A 24,512-nucleotide genomic window follows, 5' to 3' on the forward strand; every position below is an offset into this window, starting at 1 on the left:
TACACTGCCACTGCTCCGTGTCTGGCCACCGGGGGTACACTTATTAAAAAAGGTTGAAAACTCCGGATTTAAAGCAAGGAGATGGGGTTCGATGATAATAAGATAACTGGAAATGTGGTGACATATTCATAGCTTTCTTCTACTAGAGAGCTCCAAATCAGGTCACATTCATAAAACATACTGCAAAAAGATATTACTTTAAGTGACGAGTAGTTCAATGCAGTCTAATTTCATTTCCTTGTCAGCATTTATTTTTATTTTTACAGTATGAGGAAATGCACAGAACAATCTGACTTTATGCAATTTTATCTCATCAAAGCATTAGGATTCATGGCCACAGGAATAATAAAACGTGACAGTGACTCACAATGGATGCTCTCTCCAACATTTTTTTTCTTTTTTTTTTTTCTCTCTCTTTTTTTTTTTTCTTTTAAACAACAAGCAGATTAAACCCACACTTAACCAAGATTGACCAAAATACTCGGGATAGAATAATTTAGTTGCAATCATCATCTATCTGACAGTCCAATGCTGGACAAGCACCAGACAGGAATGATTTAGGAATAGCATTTCTGCATTTGTGCCTTCTAACCCTACGATTATGTGAACTGAATTGAATGACATTCAGAAAACAAACAGTTCTGCTTCATCTAATGCTAATTTGTTCTTTAAAAAAGGTAAATATTTTAAACTGGTACATTTCTATGTACAGTTTACACCCCTGTGTGTTAGACAACCTGAATGTTTATAAGTTCAGAATACAGAAGACAGTTGAAGATAAACGTATTGTTGGCACCCTTTAGTGATGGTTATTGCCTTTACCTCTGGACACACAAAAAATTAATTACTGGAGCACAGCACACAATGTATCACCTTTAGCATAGCTTCGTGGCTGAGAAAGATGTTTATATTAGCTTTCAGAAGAATCTCTCTTTTCAGGGAGACAAGTAGTTGGAAATGTGCAGTGTATGATTCATTCATCAACAGCATTTTTTAATCTTTTATGTATAACATAGGACTAATTAGCCAGATCTTTGCTACATTTAGCTTTTATTCGTAGTCAATAGGTAAATAAAGGAATAGAAGAAACCTTTCTTTATGCATATGATATAATCATTAGTTACATGATTGCATACTATTTTCCCCTTAAGAGCCATCATTCTGTACACCAGCGGTTCTCAACCTTTTTAGACTGCAGACACACCTGAATAGATTTGAGGCAACCCCTGGATAGATTCAAGGCACCCTCTTAGTTTTAACTTGTTTTGCCTACAGAAACATAATAGAGCAGGTTTTCTGTTGCAAAGAACTCAGACCACAACTATGGATTTCTATTTGAAAACTGTGGTCTGGGTTTATCTTGTGAATTTATGTTTGTAAATCTAACAGGAATATTGTTGTGTGGCACCCCACAGGACCTCTAAAAGGATCTACAGGGCACACCAGAGTGCCATGGCAACCTGGTTGAGAACCACTGCTCTATACAAAACAGACAATGATCACTGCATATGCATCTGTTCAATATTTTTGTTTATTTTCATCATTCAATGTTTAGTCAGAGGCCTCCTTTAATGCTCATCATCTTTATCCTATACTACCTATAAACATGTAAAAACATGGTTAGTGGCCACTTGTGATAGTTAGGTTTAAGCAATTTAACTAGGAACTCAGCAGCAGAGACAGGGGTAGAACTCAGGTCTCCAAGGTAGCATTCTTCTCTCTTAACTAATTCTCCTGTCCTGTCCTGTCCTGAAATCCTGTGCCCTCCCCATCATTCACTACATAGATCTTATAATTTCTGCCACAAATGCAGTGTCCTCCAAACAATAGCTTTCCTTACTGCACTACAGTGGAACAGGAGGCTTCTTGGGGGAAAAATAGGTTAAATCCACATGGGGAGTTATATTAAAATTAATATTATGATTTCAATTCATACCTTATTTTACACGAGGGGTGTCAAGCATACAGCCCACAGAGCCTCTCTATCTGGCCCACCAGGCTACCAGACGGCACCTGCAGGTGGGTTCTTTAGCCTTGTTGGGGATAGCCCTAGAACCTGTTCTCCCACCACCTCTGCCCCCACCAAACCTTGTGCTCCTGCCCCCACCAGACTTTGCACTGTCCTCATCTCCATCTCCGCCAAACTCTGCTCTGACCCTACTGCTGCCACCACTGTGGCCACTGAGGCAGCCCTCGTGCCCCACGTTGTATTTGGCTCATAAGGAGGCCCACAGTCTGGATCCAGCCCAGAGCGCCAGGCAAGTTTGGCATTCCTGCCTTATACCAAAATAAAAAAACCCTCAGACATACAGTATCTGCCACTGAAATCTAATGCACAAGTTGCAGATGATAATCATCCTCTATCTGGCAGATGATACACATTGTTGGTGAGTTTCACGTACTTCCTGACAGCAAAGGAATTTAGGCATTAGTACTTTTTGGGAAGGGAGTATCCCCTAGCAGGGTTTTTTTGCTCTTTTTTTTGGCGATACCTCTTGTTGTACAAGATGTCATTCTTCAGGTCAAATCAGACTAATTTATTTACAAATGTGCATCTTCTATTCTTTGTAAATTTTAAGTTAAGAGTGGATTCATAGATTCATAGATGCTAGGGTCGGAAGGGACCTCAATGGATCATCGAGTCCGACCCCCTGCATAAGCAGGAAAGAGTGCTCGGCCTACATTACCCCAGCTAGATACACATCCAACCTTCTCTTGAATACCCCCAGGGTAGGGGAGAGCACCACCTCCCTTGGGAGCCCGTTCCAGACCTTGGCCACTCGAACTGTGAAGAAGTTCCTCCTAATATCCAATCTAAATCTGCTCTCTTCTAGCTTGTGGCCATTATTTCTTGTAACCCCCGGGGGCGCCTTGGTGAATAAATACTCACCAATTCCCTTCTGTGCCCCCCTGACGAACTTATAGGCAGCCACCAGGTCGCCTCTCAACCTTCTCTTGCGGAGGCTGAAAAGGTCCAGTTTCTCTAATCTCTCCTCGTAGGGCTTGGCCTGCAGGCCCTTAACCATACGAGTGGCCCTTCTCTGGACCCTCTCCAGGTTATCCGCATCCTTCTTGAAGTGCACGCAGTACTCCAGCTGCGGTCTGACCAGCGCCCGATAGAGGGGAAGTATCACCTCCTTGGACCTATTTGTCATGCATCTGCTGATGCACGATAAAGTGCCATTGGCTTTTCTGATGGTTTCGTCACACTGCCGACTCATGTTCATCTTGGAGTCCACTAGGACTCCAAGATCCCTTTCCACTTCCGTGCCACCCAGCAGGTCATTTCCTAGGCTGTAGGTGTGCTGGACATTTTTCCTCCCTAGATGCAGCACTTTGGATGGCTTATTAAAAGATATGCTGTAGCCCAACCAGAAATTTTCAGTATGACTGTTAGGTTTTATGGCCTATATTCTGCAAGATCTCAAACTGAATCAGGTTAAATGGACCTTAATCTATGAAGAAAAGAGGGTGGAGTAGAGAATTATAAAGAAAAAAGTAAGGGTATAAGAGAAAATAGAAGTGAGGACAGAGATAATTAATTTTCTCCCCATTAACATCGTGTTGGCACAGATGACATGTAGGCAGAAGCACCTGAAATGCTATTATATATATATAAAAAAAAAAAAAAGATTCTAGGAGATGCTTACAAAAATTCTAAGGGGTAGATTTGGTAAACTATAATTCTAGCAGTTACCATTCAAGTGCCAATGCTGTATATAAGTGAAACCAAGTTTCAGGCAAAACCAAGGAAGCGATTCTTTCACTTTACTCAGCATTAGTGAGACCGCAGCTAGAGTACTGCATCCAGTTCTGGGCACTGCACTTCAACAAGGATGTGGAAAAGCTTGAGAGTCCAAAGAAGAACCACCCGTATGATCAGAGACTTGCAAGGCAAGACATATGAGGAAAGGCTGAGGATCTTGGGTCTCTTCAGCCTACAAAAGAGAAGACTGAAAGGGGACTTGGTAGCAGCTTACTGCTATATCAGGGGAATACCTCAAGGGCTCAGCGAACAACTGTTCACCATGCACCTTTCGGGAAAACCAGGAGTAATGGCCACAAACTCCTTGAAGACCATTTCAGGCTCAACACCAGGAAAAACTTCTTCACAGTTAAGGTGTCCATACTGTGGAATAAACTCCCTCCAGAGGTGGTGAAATCACCTACCCTGGAAATCTTCAAGAGGAGACTGGACAGTCACCTTGCTGGGGTCACCTAGCTGTCTTTCCTGGCTAGTGCAAGGGGGATGGTTCCCATGATCTTGCAAGGCCCCTTACAATCAACAAATCTATAAATCTATCTATGGAGTTATACAGCACATTGAAAAAACAATTCCCATTCCCACTGCATTTTTGTCAAGTGTTGATGCTTGCTCAGATATCAAGGAAACATAAGCACAACAACACTGCTTCAGAATGTGCATCAGCACATTTACAACAGCAATTAAACATGAACAAAGGTTAATTATAAAATAATGAAGATTGAAAATATATTGCCATGTTATTTCATTTGCACTAAAAGGAGATACCAAAATTAGAATATGTTGTAGGATTTTTCTACTAGAGTAATACGTTCCATTTTCTGAATGTATGTACAACCATGCTGCTCCTTTATACACACTGGCTGAAAAACACTACATTAGGTAGCTGAACAGACTATTAGTGGTTGGTTGGTATAAAACTACACAACTCTCAGAAACTGGCAAACCTGCCATAGATTCCCTCCTATTTTTACATGCTGACAAACTCCCAGATTTTTAGTGTTTGAGACTGCCTGATTTTGAGAACATTCCTGCTAACTAGTAAAATTTTGCAGCTATCCATCCACCCTTTCACACTTTAAAATTATGTAGACAAAATGCAAATGGCATCTGCATATGATATCATTTAGTACAGAACTCCTCCAAGCAAAATCTTTGGAAATCAAGACTCTACAGAAAAAAGTAAATAAAGGAGAAAAACTTCTTACTCTAGCACTCTGCTTAAGCTTCTTTTTACTGCATCTTTATTATTAACGTACCCACAATAGCTCAAAATAATATCTTTCTTACATCATACCTACATGCCACCAGATACGAAAAAAAATTTTCTGCAAGTAACCACCCATCTAATTATCCTCAAAAATTTGTTCGCATAGCAAGGGAGCTTGAAGTGAGAAGAAAGGTATTAATGAAATAGAAGTCAATGTAATGTGCTCTTAAGTTCAACATTATAATATGAAGGATCCAAAAAACAATAAGCAAACATTGCAATTCTATTTTGAATCATAGAGCATTGCTTTCCAGGATGCAGAATTGAACAAGTTTCTTTTGATATGAGCCCTAAAAGGACTAGTGAAAAAATTCTTTCTTCTGTTCAAGCCACCTCAGGACTCAGTTATATGACCAAGTCTTTTGCCAGGTCTCACTCCTCACTGGATTGGGACCAAATGAGCCTGGGGCCAAAGGACACTAAGTGTGAGGGATGATTCTTCAAGATGGAGACCACCAACTAGTTACATGCAGACTATCAAATGACTTTTCAGAAACTATTTACCAAGCTTAGAAACAAACAAAATTACCTAAGCTAGAGACAGACATTACACATAAACCAGTTTAAGTGATCAGAAACTGGTTTAAACCTGTAACAGAACAGATGTTCTGTGTACATAACCCAGTCTGAAAATGGCTGAAACCGGTTTAAGATAAACCTGGGTGAATGTAGTATCAGATTTAACTGATTTGGCTCAAACCAGTTTATGCAATATCTGTCCCAGACCCCTCGCTGGTTTAAGTTAAATCAGACTCCCCCAGCATCCTGGCATGCTTGCTGGGCTGTACAGGGCTCTCTGCTCCACAGCAAAGCTGGCCCCTTCCTTCTGCTCCCTGGCTTCAGCTCTGGCAGGGACTGCAGGTTGCTCAACCCTGCTCCTCCTCACCACTCCCTGCTAAGCAGGAATTCCACCCTCCCCTCTGCCTTGCAGTCAGGTGTCTGTGTATTAGCTAGCAGACCATGTGCTGGCTATGGCTGGACCTAAATCAACAAGCAGAATCAACAGGTAGCTGGTAGTGTCCCTCTGTTGTTTTTTTAATGGGGTGATAAACATGGCTATAAATTCCCTGCTGGGCTAATTAGTATCCTGCCAGTCCCTGGCCACACAACCCTCAGCTTAGTACTATGCAAGGGAAGGAAGGGCTGCTCTAGCACCCCCAGCTTCTAGCCTGAGCCACATGCAGGTATGTGCCTGCATTTCAGGGATCTCTGTCTGGTTACAAAACTGATTTAGCCTACCCAGGTTAGACTAACCTACAAAGATTAAATCAATTCAGGCTTTTTAAATGTCTGTCCCAAACCCTAGAGGTAAAAGGCTCTGTATCACTTTAGCAGTCTCCTAGGCTATCTGAACAGTAACCTTTGCCAACCTCCAATAGGAGTAGAATAAAGAAAGTTAAAAGGGTGAATGGAAAGCAAGTAAAGGACTTAAAAGAAGTACCAGAACTGTTCTCTTATTCCAGTTCCCCATACAGTTATTTATTTGCCTCATAAGAAACAACAGGATAAAGTATTCTTTGATTATAAAAAAACAATGTATTTAAATACCTGCCAAAGAATAACATGGTATAGTACTGCTAATCTAAGCTATTAACAGTAATTACATTAAACATCAGCAAATGCACTTTGATTTATCATATACTATTTAAGATGAGATGAAAGTTAAACATTTGAAAATCCTAATGAAATGTACCTGATAGAAAAAAAAATACTGTATATACTGGCATATTCTCAAACATTTCCTTTTATTGGAAGTACTAAGTACTGTTATACAATCCAGAGAGCTAATCACTTGCAACATGTTAGCAAGAATGAAAGAATGACTGAATCTATAACATACATTTAGGCCTGATGATGGCAGAAGAAAATTGACAGGCAGTGAGAAGGACAAAAAAAGAGAAAACAAGGTATTTGAAAAAAAAAAAAGAGTAAGCTATGTACAAATTAAACACAAAAAATATGTTACTACAATTATTCAATCACACAGTTCACATAAAAATGTCAGTAAATGCAAAAGTTAAGTTTCCAAAGCACTATTACCATAGCCACATTGTACATAGTTTTATTTCTGGAGATACAGTTAAATGTGCAGTTGATGTAACAGGGCCTCCTTTGGTCCTCATTACAAAAAAAGAAGGGGAAAAAAAGAGACCTTTATGACTTGGGGTGTAGACGAAGCTTAATACAGGTATATGTGGTCCTGGAAGAAGCAGGAGCTGACGGATTGCCACATGATGTACTTACTTGGGGAGGCCTGAACACATAAGTGGGCCTGAATAAGGATTATCATATCTGGACAAACTTCTGAAATACTGGCGTTTGATTAAAGAACTTCCCTATCCTAAGGGCAGTATGGGACTGGGGCTGGACTTCAGGGATATAGTAGAGAAAGATCTAGTTGAAGGGAGTTTAGAACACAGAATGGGAAGAGAAGGAAACTGATGAAGCAGAAGACCAAGTAGGACAAAACTCACAAAGGAAAAAAAGAAGGGGAGGCTAACTCAGAGGCTGATCCTAGAAAGGAGGGATCAGATATAACAGAGGTAGAAAAAAAATAAATAGAAGCCAACTGTATACAGAAAAGGCTCAGGAGGGTGAATTCCAGAAAGTCTATGAAGGAAGCCAGACCAAGATCAAGGAGGAGATACAGCATTCTGATCTAACAGACCTGCATCCCAGGTTTGAGTAGGCAATGCCCTGTTGTATCAGGCAAAGAAAATGGTTGCAAGAGGCGAAGGAAAATGAACAGTTATTAGTGGTTAAGATGTATAGGATGGCTCCGACGAGGACCGCACAAGACACCCAAGAGAGGACACCTGGATCAAAATAAAACGGAAGGATACTTCCTCTTTCAGCGTTCATAGTCAGGAATATTATGCTGCTCATAATGGATTATGCCACTCATAATGGATTATGCCACCTGATATTGGGATTCAACATGGAAACCTAACAGCCACAAAGACAGTGGAAAAGTTAGCGAAGAACTTGCGAAATATCATCAGACCAAAGTAGCAAGTTTACATTCAGAATCATAAAAGAACTATGCTTAAACCTTAAAAATAACGAGACTATTTTGTCTATATAACATCCCCAGATGAATGGGCTAGTAAAGCAATCTGACTGAACTCAAAGAAATGCTCAAGCAGTGCATTCATTGAAGGATCTTCAACACTGGGGCCAGTTGCTGGGCCCACAGGCCTAGACAGGATTCTCACCATTTGAACTCCTATGCAGACAAAAGCCCTGAGGGATCCTTGATATGATTAAAGAAGGTTGGAAAGAACAATAAAATACATGCAGAAACTTTCTATAGAGTATACTAGGACTCAGGGAAAGATTACAGCAGGAGGGAAAAATGGAAAGGGAGAATGTACAAGGAGTCCAGCAAAGACAAGAGGCATCTTGTAAATAAAAAACACAGGTAAAAAAAACCTTTCAGACAGGGGATATGGTCCTAGTCCTTCTAGATAGCGAGTCAAAACTGATGGCACAGTGGCAAGGCCCCTAGCACAGCATTTTTTAACTGGGGGTACACACACTTTAAAAAGGTCATAGTGGGTGAAAAATTACTAGAGGTGCACCAATACATCAGTCCCACTGGATTGTTACCAATATAAGGAAAAGTGATAGTATCGGTAATCGGCTTTTTTTGGCTGACATGGCCAATAAATGCCCCGTGCACACACTCAGCCGCAGCACAACATCCAGGCAGCCAGGAGCACAGCCCAGCAATGTGAAGAGCAACAAGGTCCGGCTGGTAAGTCTGTTGTGAGAGAAGGGACATGGGGCACCAGATCAAGGCCCCAACGGTGAGGCTGAGGCCGGGGCCGGGTCAGGGGCACAGGCACTGCATGGGCGAGGCATGGGATGGGATGGCAGGGGAGCTCCTGCTGCACTGTGCACCCCGGGAGGGCATGGGGGGCGTATACCCCCGGCACTGTGCACAGGGCGAAGGCAGGTTGCTACTGTGGCCTGGGGTAATCCTGGGCTCTTCCAAGTCAGGGTTGGGGCAGGCTGCACTCAGGGCAGGCAGCAGAGGTGCTGAGAGGGAGGGTCGGGGGGGGACTACTGCTAATTCTGCGGTGGCTGCAGCCCTCCCATATTCCCCCTCCCAGCACCGCTGCCACCCACCCTAAGTGCAAACCAGCCCAGCCTAGCCCCCACGCCGGGAAGAGCCCGGCGCTGCCCCAGCCCCAGCATTAGCCTGCCTCACCCTGCACAGATCCAGGGACACATGCTTCCCATGCCCTCCCAATGTGCATGCAGCGGTGGGAGCTGCTTCCCTCCCCAGCCTCCCCAGACGAGCTGCTCATGGCTCAGTCCCATGCTCTGCCCGGACTGTGCAGCACCTGCCCCTGCCCCAACCCCAGTCCCATTCCTTCCCTCACTGTGGGGTTCTGGATCTGACCCTGGTATGCCCCTTCCACCACAACAGACATGCTACCAGATGCCACATATATTAATAGTGCATTTAATCTCAAATTAGTATAGTCTGCCTTATATCACATAATTGGTAACATTAAAAACAAGAAAAAATATAACGGGTACATAAGCTGAAACTTTGGGACAGAAGGAGCACACTTATTTAAAAAGGTTGAAAACCCCTGCCCTAGTCCCAGGAGGTTAAGGGACAAGTAGAACCAGTTGACTATGGTGATATGACAATCTGAGAAAAGGAAACCTAAACTACATAAATACGTTAAAACTACGGAAGGCCCAGAGACACTGTTAGTGACACTCTACATAGCCTAGCAGGAGCTCAAGCCAAGCACAAACAAGAGAAAAGAAGCATTATGAGTAAAACTGGATACACAATTGACACCCTTACATCAAGAACAAGCCAAACAGATAGTAAAGGAATTTCCTGATGTATTCATGATGGAATCAGGCCTAACAAACTATATAGTGCACAGGAAAAAAACTCCTCCTGGAAAAGCAGTGTGTGAGGGGTGAAGGCCTTTCCCTAAGAAACTTCAAAATCAGTTGTAGATTGAACTGAAAAGTATGCTAGAGATGGGGATAATAAAACAGTCCCAAAGCCAATGGAGAAGCCCAATAGTGACAGCAAGACAGACCATGTGCCTATGTATTGCTTTCAGGTAAGTAAATGGGAGAGCATATTTGATGTCTATCCCATGTCTCTGTAGATGAGATGTTGAAAGAGATTGGCCAAGCATGATATATATCCTTCCTAGATCTAACACAGCAAATTCCTCTGGATCAGGAGGCTCAAGACATTAGCTTATTCTAGATCATAAGGCTCAAGACAAAAATGGCATTTGCAATTCTGTGGGGCCTTTTTGAAATCAGAAGAGTGTTTTCCAGACTACAAAGAACCGCAGCCACCTTCCAGAGACTTATGGACCAAGCACTCAGACCTCACCAAAAATACATGGCTGTCTACTTTGACAACATAATTATATTTACAGAGTTGGGAAGACTATTCATGGCTTGTAGATTCAGTATTGAGTTGCTATGGAGAGCAGGGTTACTAGCAAACCCAGCAAAACATCTCATAGGGAAAGAAGAGATAGATTACCTCAGGTTTTAAGTGAGGAGGGGGCAAATACTGCCCTTGGTAGACCACCTACAGACCCTGAAAGAATACTCTTTGCCTAAACATAAAGCAGCAAATAATGGTATTCTTGGGATTAAACCAATTATTACAAGCTTTTCTTGCCAAGATTTTGGTGATTACAGCTCCACTTTCAGACCCTATGAAAATCACAGCATGTACAAAAGTCAAGTGAATGACTGCATGCAAACATGCCTTCCAAAGACTGAAAGAAATATTATGCAGCGAGCCTGTGGTGAAGGCACCAAACTTCAAGAAACCATTCACATTACAGACAGATGCCTCCAATCTAGGCATCAGAGCAGTCTTATCGCAGAAAGGAGGAAGCTATGAACATTCTGTGGTATATATAAAGCAAGAAATTACATGGTAATGAGAAAGCATATTTCACATTACCATGCTTGGCCATTAAATGGACTACTTAAACATTATGGTATACCTCTTAGGAGGTCACTTTACAGTAATCACAGACCACTCTCCTCTAAAATGGTTGTAATAAATGAAAACTGACAACGTTAGGCTAACACATTGATACCCAAGTCTACAACAGCATCAGATTTTGGTAGAACCCTAACTTGCAAAACAACATTCAGAAGCAGATTTTTTTTCTAAGAAAAAATGAATAGGCAGACAACAGAAAAAACCCAGACATAGCTCCATCTCCCAAGGAGAAAGAAAATAGTAGAGATATGTAACAGGGTCTGCTTTGGTCATCATTACAAAAAAAAAGAGGGGGAGAGAAAAAGGGATAGAGCCCTCTATGAGAGTCAACACAGATTGGGAGGTCTTGTCCTTAGAGAACTAAAAGATAAAGAGCCCCAGCAGTAAATGGCAGACATGCTCCAACAAATGGAACTCCTACTGAAGAAAGCTGGACTCAGGATGCAGATACCATGCACAGGCTTGGGGCAAGGCCAGAATTGGAGACAAACTGGACTAAGGAACATGGAAGCAAGGCTGGGACCAGTAAAAGCTCACTAGAAGGACCAAAAAAGGGCCTAAGGAAAAGCCAAGACTGGTAAACCCCTGGCAGAGGACTGAGTGGGTGTAATAGATTGCAATAAGTCCCAAGAGGACCTACAGCACACTAAAGGACATTGAAAACGGGTGGGCCACCTGTTACAAAGCAAGAAGCTCAGCTGTTTGAGGTGCTGAACCCCTGTGAGCAAGGCCCTCTCCCTCCCAGTGACCCAGTCAATGAATTAATATCTTGGCATTAATATCAAGCAAGATGGGGAAACTGAGACAGAGAAGTATGACTTGTATGGGGGCCATAAGGATGGAAACTTACCTGAAAGGAAGAATCAGAGCACGGTCACACCAAACAATACTAAATAATACTGTTCATGCTAACAAAGTATAATTACGTCAGCGTGGGGCATATGATAAAAAGCAGAACTCCTAATTTGATAAGGTGTATGGGAAATATTAGCATTGTTATTGCACAAGTCTGCACCCCACCTAGGTAAGTATACTGCACTGCATTTCAGACAGTTTTCCTTCCTGTGAAAGGAACTTGTTGAAGGACTCAAACAGTGAATTTTCACAAGTACCTTATAGGACTACTACTTTGATAGTCGTAAGCTCATGCCTTTAAGGAACTGGCTACCTCAGAATATGAGCAAACTCTATGACTCAATAGAGAGGATATGCTTAGGAGTTATTGCTGCAGGTGGACTATTAAAAAGCTCATAGATATTCCTGTGCTTTCAATTGTAAAAGATAGCTCAAAATAGTAGGTACCCATGAGACAGAAGTGATGCTTGTTGGGCCAAGTAATTAACCATGTCCATTTACATTAGGTATATAAGTCTGAGCACATAAGTCTTGTCAAGACTCTTCTATTGAAGATAACTACATTCAGGACAACTATAGAGTAGTTCCTATTAACAGCCAGCCAGAATCCATGATTACAGGTTTTATACAGCTGTATCTGCAAATTTGGAATATTATGCAATGATGATGTGAATTCCCATTTGGAACCTCAGGTATTTCCTGTGACCAAAATAGACTGCTATATGAAAACAGGCATTATTCAAGTCAATGGCCATGAATCCATCCTGTAGACTAAAGGAGGAGAACGTAGAAGCCATAGTTACCTACTCTGAACTTACAGCTGCAGGTGAAAACATGTAATCATATCAGTTAGGGACAGACATTACACATAAACTGGTTTAAGTGTTCAGAAACTGGTTTAAACCAGTAACAAAACAGATGTTCAGTGCACATAAACCAGTTCGAAAATGGCTGAAACTGGTTTGAGATAAACCAAGTTGAATATAGCATCAGACTTAACTGATCTGGGTCAAACCGATTTATTGAATGTCTGGTTTAAACTTTGCTGGTTTAAGTGGGCCCGGGAGCATGGCCACCTCCCCTTGTGGGGTCTGCTCCCTACTGGGGTCTCTGGCGCGCCAGCTGGAGGAGCTCCAGGCCACAGTCTCCCTCCACGACTAAGGAGGACTCTGGGACCTCCCGCTCTGCCCAGTCAGGGGCATGGACCAAGGAGGTCAAGGGCCCTAAGGCCCGCCGCACCAAGGCCCCTGCCCCGCCGGAGCTTAGCAACAGGGAGGCATCTCTTGCTGCTCCAGCAGAGCCCATGCAGTTGCCAGCTCCCGCAGGCAACCCAGGCTCGACTGCAGTTACTGGCCCCGCTCTCCCCAGGACAAAGCGTAAGGTGTTTGTTGTGGGAGACTCCATCCTGCGGGGGACCAAGGGGGCAATCTGCCACCCCGACCCCTTAGCCTGGGAAGTCTGCTGCTTCCCGGGGGCCCGCATCCGAGACATTGCGGAGAGGATCCCGCAGCTCCTCCGGCCCACAGACCACTACCCCATGCTCCTTATTCATGTGGGCACCAATGACACGGCTCGGAGCACCCCCAGCCAGGTCATGAGGCGCTACAGGGAGTTGGGAGTGGGGCTTAGGGGTCTGGGAGCTCAGGTGGTGTTTTCGTCAATCCTCCCAGTCTCGGGCTATGGGCTGAGGAGGGAGAGGAGGATCCACGCGGTGAACCAAAGACTGCGGCGCTGGTGTTATCGGAAAGGATTTGGCTTCCATGACCACAGCCCGCTCTTTGCAGAGAGAGGCAGCGAGCTGCTGGGAAGAGACGGCCTCCACCTCTCTCCCCTGGGGAGGAGGCTCTTCTCAGCCAGGCTGGCTGACCTGCTCCACCTGGCTTTAAACTAAGCCCGCTGGGGGATGGGGGGACTACTGCCCCTGCTGGCCCGCTGAACGGCCCTTGCAAAGCCAGCGGACCAAGGCACTTAAGGGGGCACTTAAGGGAGCCCACCCCTGCCCCAGCCCTGGCACAATCTGTGGGCAAGGCAAGAGCCCCCAAGGGCACACTTGCCTGCCTGTACACTAATGCCAGGAGCCTGGGCAACAAGCAGGACGAGCTCGTCCTCCTGCTCAGTGCAAAGAAATATGATGTCACTGGGATAACGGAGACCTGGTGGGACTCCACCCATGACTGGACCACGGGTATAGAGGGCTATACCCTATACAGGAGGGATCGTGTTGACAAAAGGGGCGGGGGTGTAGCTCTCTATGTCAAGGAAAGCTACATGTCCCTGCAAGCTGATGTTGGCGACCAGCATGGATAGCTAGAGACCCTCTGGGTAAAAATTCATGGGGAATTCGGCACAGGGGACACAACGGTGGGAGTCTACTACAGACCTCCCACTCAAAGTCCCGAGCTTGACCAGGAGTTTGCCCGGGAACTGACTGAGGCCGCTTGCTCCAGGACCTTGGTTGTCATGGGTGACTTCAATTACCCGGACATCTCCTGGGAAGATCACTCAGCTAAATCTGAGCGGGCGCAAAGCTTTCTCTCGTGCGTGGATGACCTCTACCTGACTCAAGAAGTCTATGGGCCAACGAGAGGCAAAGCGCTGCTTGACCTGGTACTGGCTACGGGGGACGACCTAATCGGCGACCTAGTGATTGATGGGAAGTTGGGTGACAGCGACCACGAGCTGATCACCTTCACCATCCGCCGTAAAGCTGGCAAGTCAGTCAGCAACACAGAAGTCCTTGACTTCAGAAAAGCCGACTCTGACAAGCTCAAGAGGCTAGTCGGTCAGGCCCTCAGGGACCATGACCCCAGGGAGATGGGAGTTCAAGAAGAGTGGTTGCTTCTCAAGGAAGCGATCCTCAGTGCACAAGCTAAATCTATTCCAACATGGAGGAAAGGCAGCAAGAAGGCACAGCAGCCCCCCGGCTCTCCAGAGACCTAGCGGACCTACTGTGGCTAAAAAGGAAAGCCTACAAAGGATGGAGGACGGGATTCACCTCCAAGGAGGATTACTCCGCGCTGGTCCGGTCCTGCAGGGACCAAACCAGGAAAGCCAAGGCTGCAACTGAACTCCAACTAGCTTCAGGCATCAAGGACAACAAAAAGTCCTTTTTCAGATATGTGGGGAGCCGGAGGAAAAGCAAGGGCAATGTTGGACCCCTGCTAAACCAGATGGGGTAACTGACAACTGACGCCCAGGAAAAAGCCAACCTATTAAATAGGTACTTTGCATCAGTCTTTCATCAGTCACACGGGATGCCCATGCCTGCTATAGGACAGGGAAATCTGGGTGAGGGGGATCCCCTACCCTCCATCAATGCTGACCTCATGAAGGAACACCTTGAGAAGCTGGATACCTTCAAGTCAGCTGGCCCTGACAACCTGCACCCCAGGGTACTCAAGGAGCTGGCGAGCGTCATAGCCCAGCCCCTGGCACGGATCTTTGAAAACTCCTGGCGCTCTGGTGTAGTGCCCAAAGACTGGAAGAAGGCCAATGTGGTGCCTGATCTTCAAGAAAGGGAGGAGAGTGGATCTGGCTAACTACAGGCCCATTAGCCTGACTTCTATCCTGGGGAAGATCTTAGAAAAGGAGGCCATCCTTGAGGGACTGGCCCAGGCTAACATTCTAAGGGATAGCCAGCACGGGTTTGTTGCGGGTAGGTCTTGTTTGACCAATCTCATTTCCTTCTATGACCAGGTGACCTATCACCTGGACAAGGGAGAAGAGATTGATGTCATATCTTGACTTCAAAAAAGCTTTTGATCTGGTATCCCATGATCACCTCTTGGCCAAACTGCCCGGTTGTGGCTTTGGCTCCACCACGATCCGCTGGCTGGGAAATTGGCTTCGTGGTCGGACCCAGAGGGTTGTGATTGATGGCAGTCACTCATCGTGGTGCCCTGTAACCAGTGGGGTCCCTCAAGGCTCTGTCCTTGGACCCATACTGTTCAACATCTTCATTAACGATGTGGACACTGGAGTCAGGAGTGGACTGGCCAAGTTCGCTGATGACACCAAACTTTGGGGCAAAGCATCCACGCCAGAAGATAGGTGGGTGATCCAGGCTGACCTGGACAAGCTCAGCAAATGGGCAGACGAGAACTTCATGGTGTTTAACACCGATAAATGCAAGGTTCTCTACCTTGGGAGGAAAAACCTGCAGCACCCTTATAGGCTCGGCAGTGCTACGTTGGTTAGCACTACAGAAGAAAAAGACTTGGGGGTCATCATTGACCACAAGATGAACATGAGCCTGCAATGCGATGCTGCGGCTAGTAAAGCAACCAAAATGCTGGCGTGCATCCATAGATGCTTCTCGAGCAAATCCCGGGACGTCATTCTCCCCTTGTACTCGGCCTTGGTGAGGCCTGCAGCTGGAGTACTGCGTCCAGTTTTGGGCTCCACAATTCAAAAAGGATGTGGAGAAGCTTGAGAGAGTCCAGAGGAGAGCCACGCGCATGATCAGAGGTCAGGAAAACAGATCTTACGATGACAGGCTGAGAGTCATGGGACTCTTTAGCCTGGAAAAGCGCAGGCTCAGGGGTGATCTGATGGCCACCTATAAGTTTATCAAGGGGTGACCACCAGGATCTGGGGGAACGTCTGTTCACCAGAGCGCCCCAAGGGATGACGAGGTCGAACGGTCACAAACTCCTGCAAGACCGTTTCAGGCTGGACATAAGGAAGAATTTCTTTACTGTCCGAGCCCCCAAGGTCTGGAACAGTCTGCCAGCAGAGGTGGTTCAAGCACCTACATTGAACACCTTCAAGAGTTAATTGGATGCTTATCTTGCTGGGATCCTATGACCCCAGCTGACTTCCTGCCCTTTGGGCAGGGGGCTGGAGTCGATGATCTCCCGAGGTCCCTTCCAGCCCTAATGTCTATGAAATCTATGAAGTTGAATCAGATTCCTCCAGCATCCCGGCATGCTCTCTGGGCTGGTCTGGTCAGGACTCTCTGCTCCACAGTAGAGCTGGCCTCTCCCCTCTGCTCCTTGGCTGGAACTTGGCAGAGACTGCAGGCATCTGACTAGCTTTCCCCTGCTCCACCCTGCTCGCCATTCCCTCTGCCTTACATAGAAACCTGTAAGCATTAGCTAGCAGACCACAGGCTGGCTATGGTCTGTGCCATGATAGACAGGACAAAGGCAGAATTAACAGGTAGCTGGTAATGTCCCTCAGTTGTTCTCTTAATGGGGTGATAAGCACTGTGTTATCAATTCCCTGCTGGGTTGGTCAGAAGGGGGGAGGGGGCGGGAACCTCTCCCTAATCAGAGCGTCCTGCTGGGGCCTGGCTACACCCCCCTCAGCTCAGCACCACGAAAGGGAAGGGAGGGCTGTTCTACCACCACCTAGCATCTCGCCCAAGCCACTGCAGGCATGTGCCTGCATGTCTGTGTAGTTACAAACTGATTTAGCCTAGCCAGGTCAGACTCCTCTGCAAAGATTGAATCAATTCAGGCTCAGTCTTTTTGAATGTCTGTCCAGAGCCCTCAAGTGCAGAGCTTGTGCCAGCTCCCCTTTCCAGGGTAACAGAAAATCATGACAGTAGCACCCCCCCCCACCCCTTCCTTCAGTATTCTATATTTATTTTTACTATTGCTCTGAAACTTAGAGATGAATAGGCTTCCTAATACTATTTACAGTCATTAACAGGAGCCTTTGGAAAAGGATAGGGAAGAGGTGGGAGGTAGGAATGATATGGAATAGTACTGAATACCCTATACACATATATATGTGGGTGGATCTAGGGATTTGAAAAGGGGTGCAGAAAAAGCCACCAGACCCACAGGGGTGGTTGTGGCCCACCCCACCTCTGCTTGGCAGAGACCATGCCAACAGTTGCCAGGAACTCCCTCCCCCTGACTCTGGGCTTCCCGCTTCCCTTCAGCACTCAGCAGTACCTCCCTTCCCATTCTGTCCTCCCCTCTCCAGAAGGAGTTGCCCAGGGGTTTGCTTCTGGCCATAGGAACTGAGTACTACCCTGCTATCAGTGTTGTCCCCAACTGACCTTGTGGCTGGAGGAGCCCCAGAGCTGCTGTTTCTCTGCTTCAGCCAAGGCTTCTGTGAGCAACTGTGCAGGGTGCCAGGATTGACTTGAGACAGCAGCAGTGGACAGGTGCTCCTACTCCCTGCCCAGTTCTCCCAGGTGTCCCCTACTAGTCAGGAGAAGCTGCTGGAAGGGGAACCACCCACAGCACTGTCCCTTGTTGAGCTTGCCACCCCATATATCCACTTCCCTACAGCTGGAGCTCCCAGGCCAATGGGGTATAAAATGCAGTGAAGGAAGAATGAGTTCTTATTCAGTTCAATAGCATTCCCACTGGGTTAATTCTACCTGCTAGATTATAGCTCTGATTCTGATTATAGCTCTTTGATTCTATTTTAGAGCGATTTCATTTGAGCAAGAGAGCAGAATCTGGCCTACTGCTTTGGATGGGTATGTTTCATGAGTAATGCAAAAAAACCCAGGAACTGCCCAGTCTGACACCCAATTATTAGCATTTCCAAGCAATTTTACTTTATTAAATTATGTGACAACATTCAGGTTTGCAATATACAGAAGTCTAAATGTTTGTGTCCAACAACTTGGATACTTGTCAGACTTGTATCCTCTAATTTCTTTTTAATGGTTCCTGCACATACCTCAAAAACTGTTTTTAACCTTTTTCTACCTGAAATAAATCCCACAACCCCCAAAAGACTCCTTCAAACTCTGATGAACCAACTCTGGCATCTGGCAATCTCTGTACTAGCCCTAACATTGGTACCTAGTATACTCAGATGAAACATCCCATTATGTTTTTCTACATATACTAACCGAATATTTTAAACACTAAATTTCTTGATTTCCCCCTACTAAGGTCCATTTTTTTTTATTTGGAGAAGCTATTGTACAGCAACTCCATTTGCTATCTTATAGCCACAGAAGGTTTTTTTAGACAATTTAAGTCCAAGTTAGACATTCCAGCTCCTATTCTTTCTAATGCACTTCAGATAAACTACTCTGGCTATGGGCACATTGCTTTGACTTCTGGCTGAAGGAACATACACAACTGGGTGCTTATAAATTGGACAAAAAAGAATTCTGCATATAGGTGATTATTCTACGTCACCAAAATACGAAGTAGAGATCTCAAACCAGAACTCCTGCTGATTGGCATCTTTCTAATAAAAATAAAATTGTTCTTCGTCTCGACATCATATGAACTTTACTTCATATTAGTGGAGTACTATTTTACTTTAGCCTTGAATCAAAGAGAAAAAAGTACACTCAATTTGATCCACAATTACTGAAGCTTCTCTTTTCCTTATTAGATTTAAATATAAGTGAAGATATTTTTTTTTTTTTTGCTAGTGACACCAGAATAATTTTCACCCACAAAAACCTAAAATACAGACATTGTACTCCCAGAAAATATTACTGCACTTACTTTATAGCAGTGTTGCTGTAAACATTAAATTATTCTAACTTACTCCACTATTACTGTCCTGGCTCATTATTAACTAAAAAGAAGCCAGTCAGTAATTTTTATTGACTATTTCAAATCCAAACACTTGGAAACTGGAAAAAAGTTTTCAGGACAAAATGGAATTGTAACAGGGGGGTCTGTCCACTTGAAAAGTGACAGTCAGCCCTGTTGAGACAGCCCAGCTGCACGGCTTTTGGATAAAGAGGGAATGTCCCACTAGGACCTTCAAACACCATGGAAGAGAACAGCAAGGCAGCAAACCATGAGGGAACAGCTTGCAAGCGGGAGGCAAGCTGTGAGCAGAACAAGCTTGCTACTAAGGGGCCAAGCTGTTGGGCTGGGATCAGAGCCAAAGGGCTTCCCCCTAGTATCCATGGCAGGACATTTGATTGCTGCTCAAAACTGTGCCTTATTTGGGGGAAACTTGAGGGAGCAAAACCGACCTACAGAAACAAGGCTCACAGGAATACAGAAATGGCTTTCATAATGCTCAACACAAATTTTACCTGCACGCAGGTTGCGCCTAGTAAAATCAACTATGTGAAAATCTACTCCCTTATTGGGCAGAAATCAAAAGTTGGGGGGGGGGGGGAAGAGGGAATAAAAGCCCTTAATGTCAGTTCCTTGAAATGACAATAATGAAAATAGTTAGACTTGAGAAATCCATTACCCCATATCTCTGAAAACAACAGAACTGAAAAAACATTCACACAACCCATACCCTGATTGCACATGTCACAGAATACTACGATTTATTTACCATCAAGGTCAATACTTCCCTCACTTTTTTCAACCAGTTGGCCCAAGAACACGAGATGTTTATTTCCACAGCACTGCAGTACTCATTTCCACCCAGGTGTGTGAACAGGATGGTAACTTCCTATGGGCTAAAGAGAAATTCTAGGGAAATTCTAAGCAAACTAGAGATGATAAATTCTAATCAAACTAGGGACATAAATATCATTTAAAAATATGGGTGTTTAAACTGCTCTAATTATATAGGTCAAACGATTAACAGATAGCACAGTAGCTCGGACACAGTGTTGGGAGCTGCTCCTGGGGCCCTCTGACTGGGGGCGGGGGAAGGTGAAGGAAGCAAGCCCAGACACACAACACAGCCCTCGTGAAGACGTGCCCCCCCTCCCCCTGCCTGGGGAGGGAGCACTGATGAGTTACTAGGCTGCTCACTGTTTTCCTCTAAGACTACAGGTACTAAGCGCCCTTGACTCTCCCCATTCCTACTGCCCTCCTCCTTTACTCCCTCCCTCCTGCCTCCCTACCCTGCTCTCTTTAGACTCCTGCTAGGGCATTAAGCAACTTCCCTTCACCCATTCCCTGCCAGACTGCACCTCCCGCAAGCTAAAGGATAACCAGAAAGCTAACCAGTTACCACTGCATTTATTTGTTACCAGTGTTTCTCAACCCATGGCTTGTGACCCAAAAGTGGGTCGCATGAAGACATGAAAGGGTGGCAAACAAACTTTAAAAATGGATTCTCCTTTAAAGGAGAAAAATGTGGGAAACCATGCTTTTACCTTGCCAGTTCCAGCCTGCAAGGGGCTGCTTGGGACCCCCCCATGCCTCCTACACATACCCCCTCTGCTCCACACACTGGGGGCTGTGGTCTAGGGGCAGGAGGTTAGGACCAGCCATCAATGTTTACAAATGGATCCTGGTACAGAAAAGGTTGAGAACCATCGGGTTAAATGATTACTTGTTTAAACTTTCAAATCCCTAGAGCAAACCAAAATAATTTCTGCTCAACAAATCCACGTTCATGGAACTACAGCCCCACCCAAAAGTAGTTTTAGCACTGTGATTCCCAGACTCATGTCTTAACCTGTTCTTTACTGTATGCTTAGCCTGACCAATTTGTAGAAAAAAACTTCCCTTTCACTGAAAAGACAAAATTGTTGCTTAAACAATTACTTGCCTTGTAAAAATGTATTCACTACTCTCCAAGAAAAGTACTACAACTAATCCAATCAATGTTATTATGCTATTTTTCTCTCCCAAAGCCGTGCCCACAGGTACAGCATACATATTTATGGGATCATATTTCCCATAAATATTGTTCTAAATAAGAACAAAAACAAACCACTAACTCAGCAATTGACTCATGGTACTTGATACTTCATAGCGGTTTTCCAAATACGTAGACAGATAATAAACATATACATTATGCATGTTAAGATTGGACTCTATCCAAAACAAAACCAGAAAAGGCAAGGAAAGCAACACAGTTAAAGCATATAATCACATGTACATCTTACTTCTGTTAAACACAGATACTGACAATTACAAGATACCAAAGAGAATGGCATTGCACCGTGGCTGCTTACAGATTTGGGGGGGGGGGGGGGGGGGGGGAAATCTCCAAAAACAAAACAGTGGTTTACTTTCAGCTCAACACATGCTGCACCAAGCACAGCATGTGCCCAGAAGAGGTATTCTGAGAGTTCAACCCAGCTCACCTAGCATCTGAATAGTTCATACACTTCAGTGGGGCTTTTGGGGGCTTTTATCTAATAGCTGATTGAATCAGCTATTATATGAGAGTGCCAAAAAGCCCTGCTGAAGAACACAAGCTACACAGATACTGGGGATCTACGTCAAATTGGGAAAGAGCTGCTTTTTTTCCTACACCAAGTCTGTCAGCACCCTGTATCATTAGGTGCTATCATTGCAAGTAGACTAGATGCATCCCCCTACCAACCTTTATGCAGTTCTAGAGTTAAATTCAGTCATTCCTCAAGAAGTAGCTATTTATAATGCAGAATACTCCTGGAAGCAGTTTTAAAACCCCAAATAAAATATTTTACTGCAATCACTTTAGCATTGCACATATAGAACAAAATCAGTGTCCTTCCCCTCACCCCACTGATTTACAATATAACTGTATTCCAGATCTTTATTACAATTGCTATTTTCCAAAAATCTCCATCCCACTAAATCTGGATGATTTTTTCCTCCAATAAATTTACTTCCATTTTTTCAAGAAAAAACATCATTGTTCTTTCCGATCAAGATTTCACCCCCTGATTTCTACCTCTCTTCATCTGCCAGGGTCTGCAACAATTCTTAAATTTCATCTCACACTTCGCATCCATTGCTGCCAGCTGCTGAACAAGCAAGAAAAGTAGGCCATGCACAATCTCATTGAACTCAAAGGCCTCAAGTGTGAACTGGGGGTCTGCTTGTGTGGAACAGTATATAGGAATGAGGCTTTACTCATTAACAAGTTGGTTATCAAACAAATTCTCGGTCATTAATGGAGATGTTAAATATACGTGGGTCTAATACTGATCCCTGCTGCAGCCAAATGGATGTCTCCCCATAATTCAGTATGTTGTTTTTTATCATTACCCTTTGCTTACAATACTTTTTCACTTCTGATATCAGAATTCAACTTAACTCAGGTTGCACCAGGAATCTATGACTTGCTCAATCATAAATTCTACTTAAGTACACATATTACATATACCGCATAATTTTCTTTTGAGTATTTTAGCAATTTTGGAAGCAAGAAGCCAAACTACATTCTCAATAAAGTTGCATCAGCATAAGTTTGGCTTGATATTCATATTCCTTCATTTTCACTTACAAATTAGACTATACCCCACATATGTAAATACCAGTACATTCCAGTTAGGCATGCCAAACAGCAAGAAACAAACGTTTTTAAAGCTCTTTTGACATCTTTAAAGAATTCTGCAGTCTTGATGTTGATATTCCAAAATGCAAAGTTTCACATGAAGCAACAAAATTTCCTTTACAAAACCAAAATCAAAAGTAAATGAATGTTAACTTTAAACTAATCACAACTAGTAAGATCTTACCTTCCTGTCTGTTGTTTTTTCTCTTTAGCCATTTTTCCACTGTCTCAGCACTTACACTTTCTGACACAAATTCATCCAGTACCTGGGGGTGAAGAGAAAGATAGGCCTTCACTTTTTCATCTGTTAAACCTGCAAGAGAGAATATCAACCAATTACATTATTATCATATTTCCTATACTGAGCAGTGCTGAGATACTGCAGTCAGGATTACTGTTCCATTGTACTGCATGTGGTACAAATAGAGATGTGGCCATAGTTTCTGCCCTGAAGACTTCACAGTCTAACAGGAAGTAGCACAGAACTGATTTGGGGGTGAGGGGAGGGAAATTGGAAATTAATCCATTAAGAAAAGATATTCCCCTTCACAAAGATGCATGGAAGAACTTGCAGCAACTGTTGGAAAGAAATGGACAGGCAGGAACTTAAGCAGTGATGGGGGATCAGCTAATAGAAGATAGGTGAGCAGCTCTGAAAGGAAATGAGGATCTAGTGGAACAATTTCAGAGGCAGTGAGGGAAGGGGACAATGTCCTAAAAACAACAGGTCAGCAAATTGCACTTGACAATAGAGTGGTGGCCTGAGAAGAAGAAACCCAACAGATGGGACACAAGGGCCTATGGTTAGGAACAGAAATTACACATAGACCAGTATAAGCGATTGGAAACACAGAGATTCAGTGCACATAAACTGCTTTCAAAATAGCCAAAATCATTTAAGATAAACCTGGATAGATGTAGTATCAGACTGAACTGATTTAATTTAAATTGGTTTACTGAACTTCTGTCCCAGATCCCCTCAAGTTAAGTCACAGTCCCCCACCATCCCATGATGCTTTGCACCACTCCTGCAACCCGTCCCAGCCCCAGGCGGGACAGGTTAAAGTTGGCCCAAATTGTCTGCTACAGCCAAGCAGGGAGAGGTGTGCTCTAGCGCTCTGTGGCTTCTGGCCAGGGCCACTGCAGGTATGTATGTAGCTGCATTTCTGGAATCAAAAGTGAGTATCTATTCACTTGCTTCTTGATTCAATCTACACAGTTTAGACTCACCTGTGAAGACTGAATAGATTCAACATCAGGATGTCTGACTGTCTGTACTTAGCCTAAATGTGTTGTATGGTGGCTTGGTTCATTTCTTTGCTTGTTTTTGTGCAAGGACAGAAAAAAAGAGAGAGATTTCTGAAATATCATGGAGGAACAAACAACAAGCTGTGGGCCAAGCCTGGATATGTGGGATAAAGGTGAATAAAAAAAGTCACAAAGACACCCCCCCTAGATCAGTGACGCGCAACCCGTGGCCT

At 44.3% G+C, this 24,512-nt stretch overlaps 1 protein-coding gene across 1 annotated transcript in view; it reads right to left on the bottom strand.

The window, feature by feature from the left end:
- The window catches only part of PDE10A (phosphodiesterase 10A), a 606,111-nt gene that overhangs the window by 139,685 nt on the left and 441,914 nt on the right, over window positions 1–24,512 (bottom strand). Inside the window, exon 5 of the mRNA XM_090042732.1 lies at window positions 23,216–23,344. Coding sequence (XP_089898858.1) covers window positions 23,216–23,344 — 129 coding nt within the window. The remainder of the gene's footprint in view (window positions 1–23,215; window positions 23,345–24,512) is intronic.

This window comes from Crocodylus siamensis, chromosome 1 (genome assembly GCF_052110815.1).
Source record: "Crocodylus siamensis isolate JL-2025a chromosome 1, ASM5211081v1, whole genome shotgun sequence".
NCBI lineage: Eukaryota > Metazoa > Chordata > Crocodylia > Crocodylidae > Crocodylus > Crocodylus siamensis.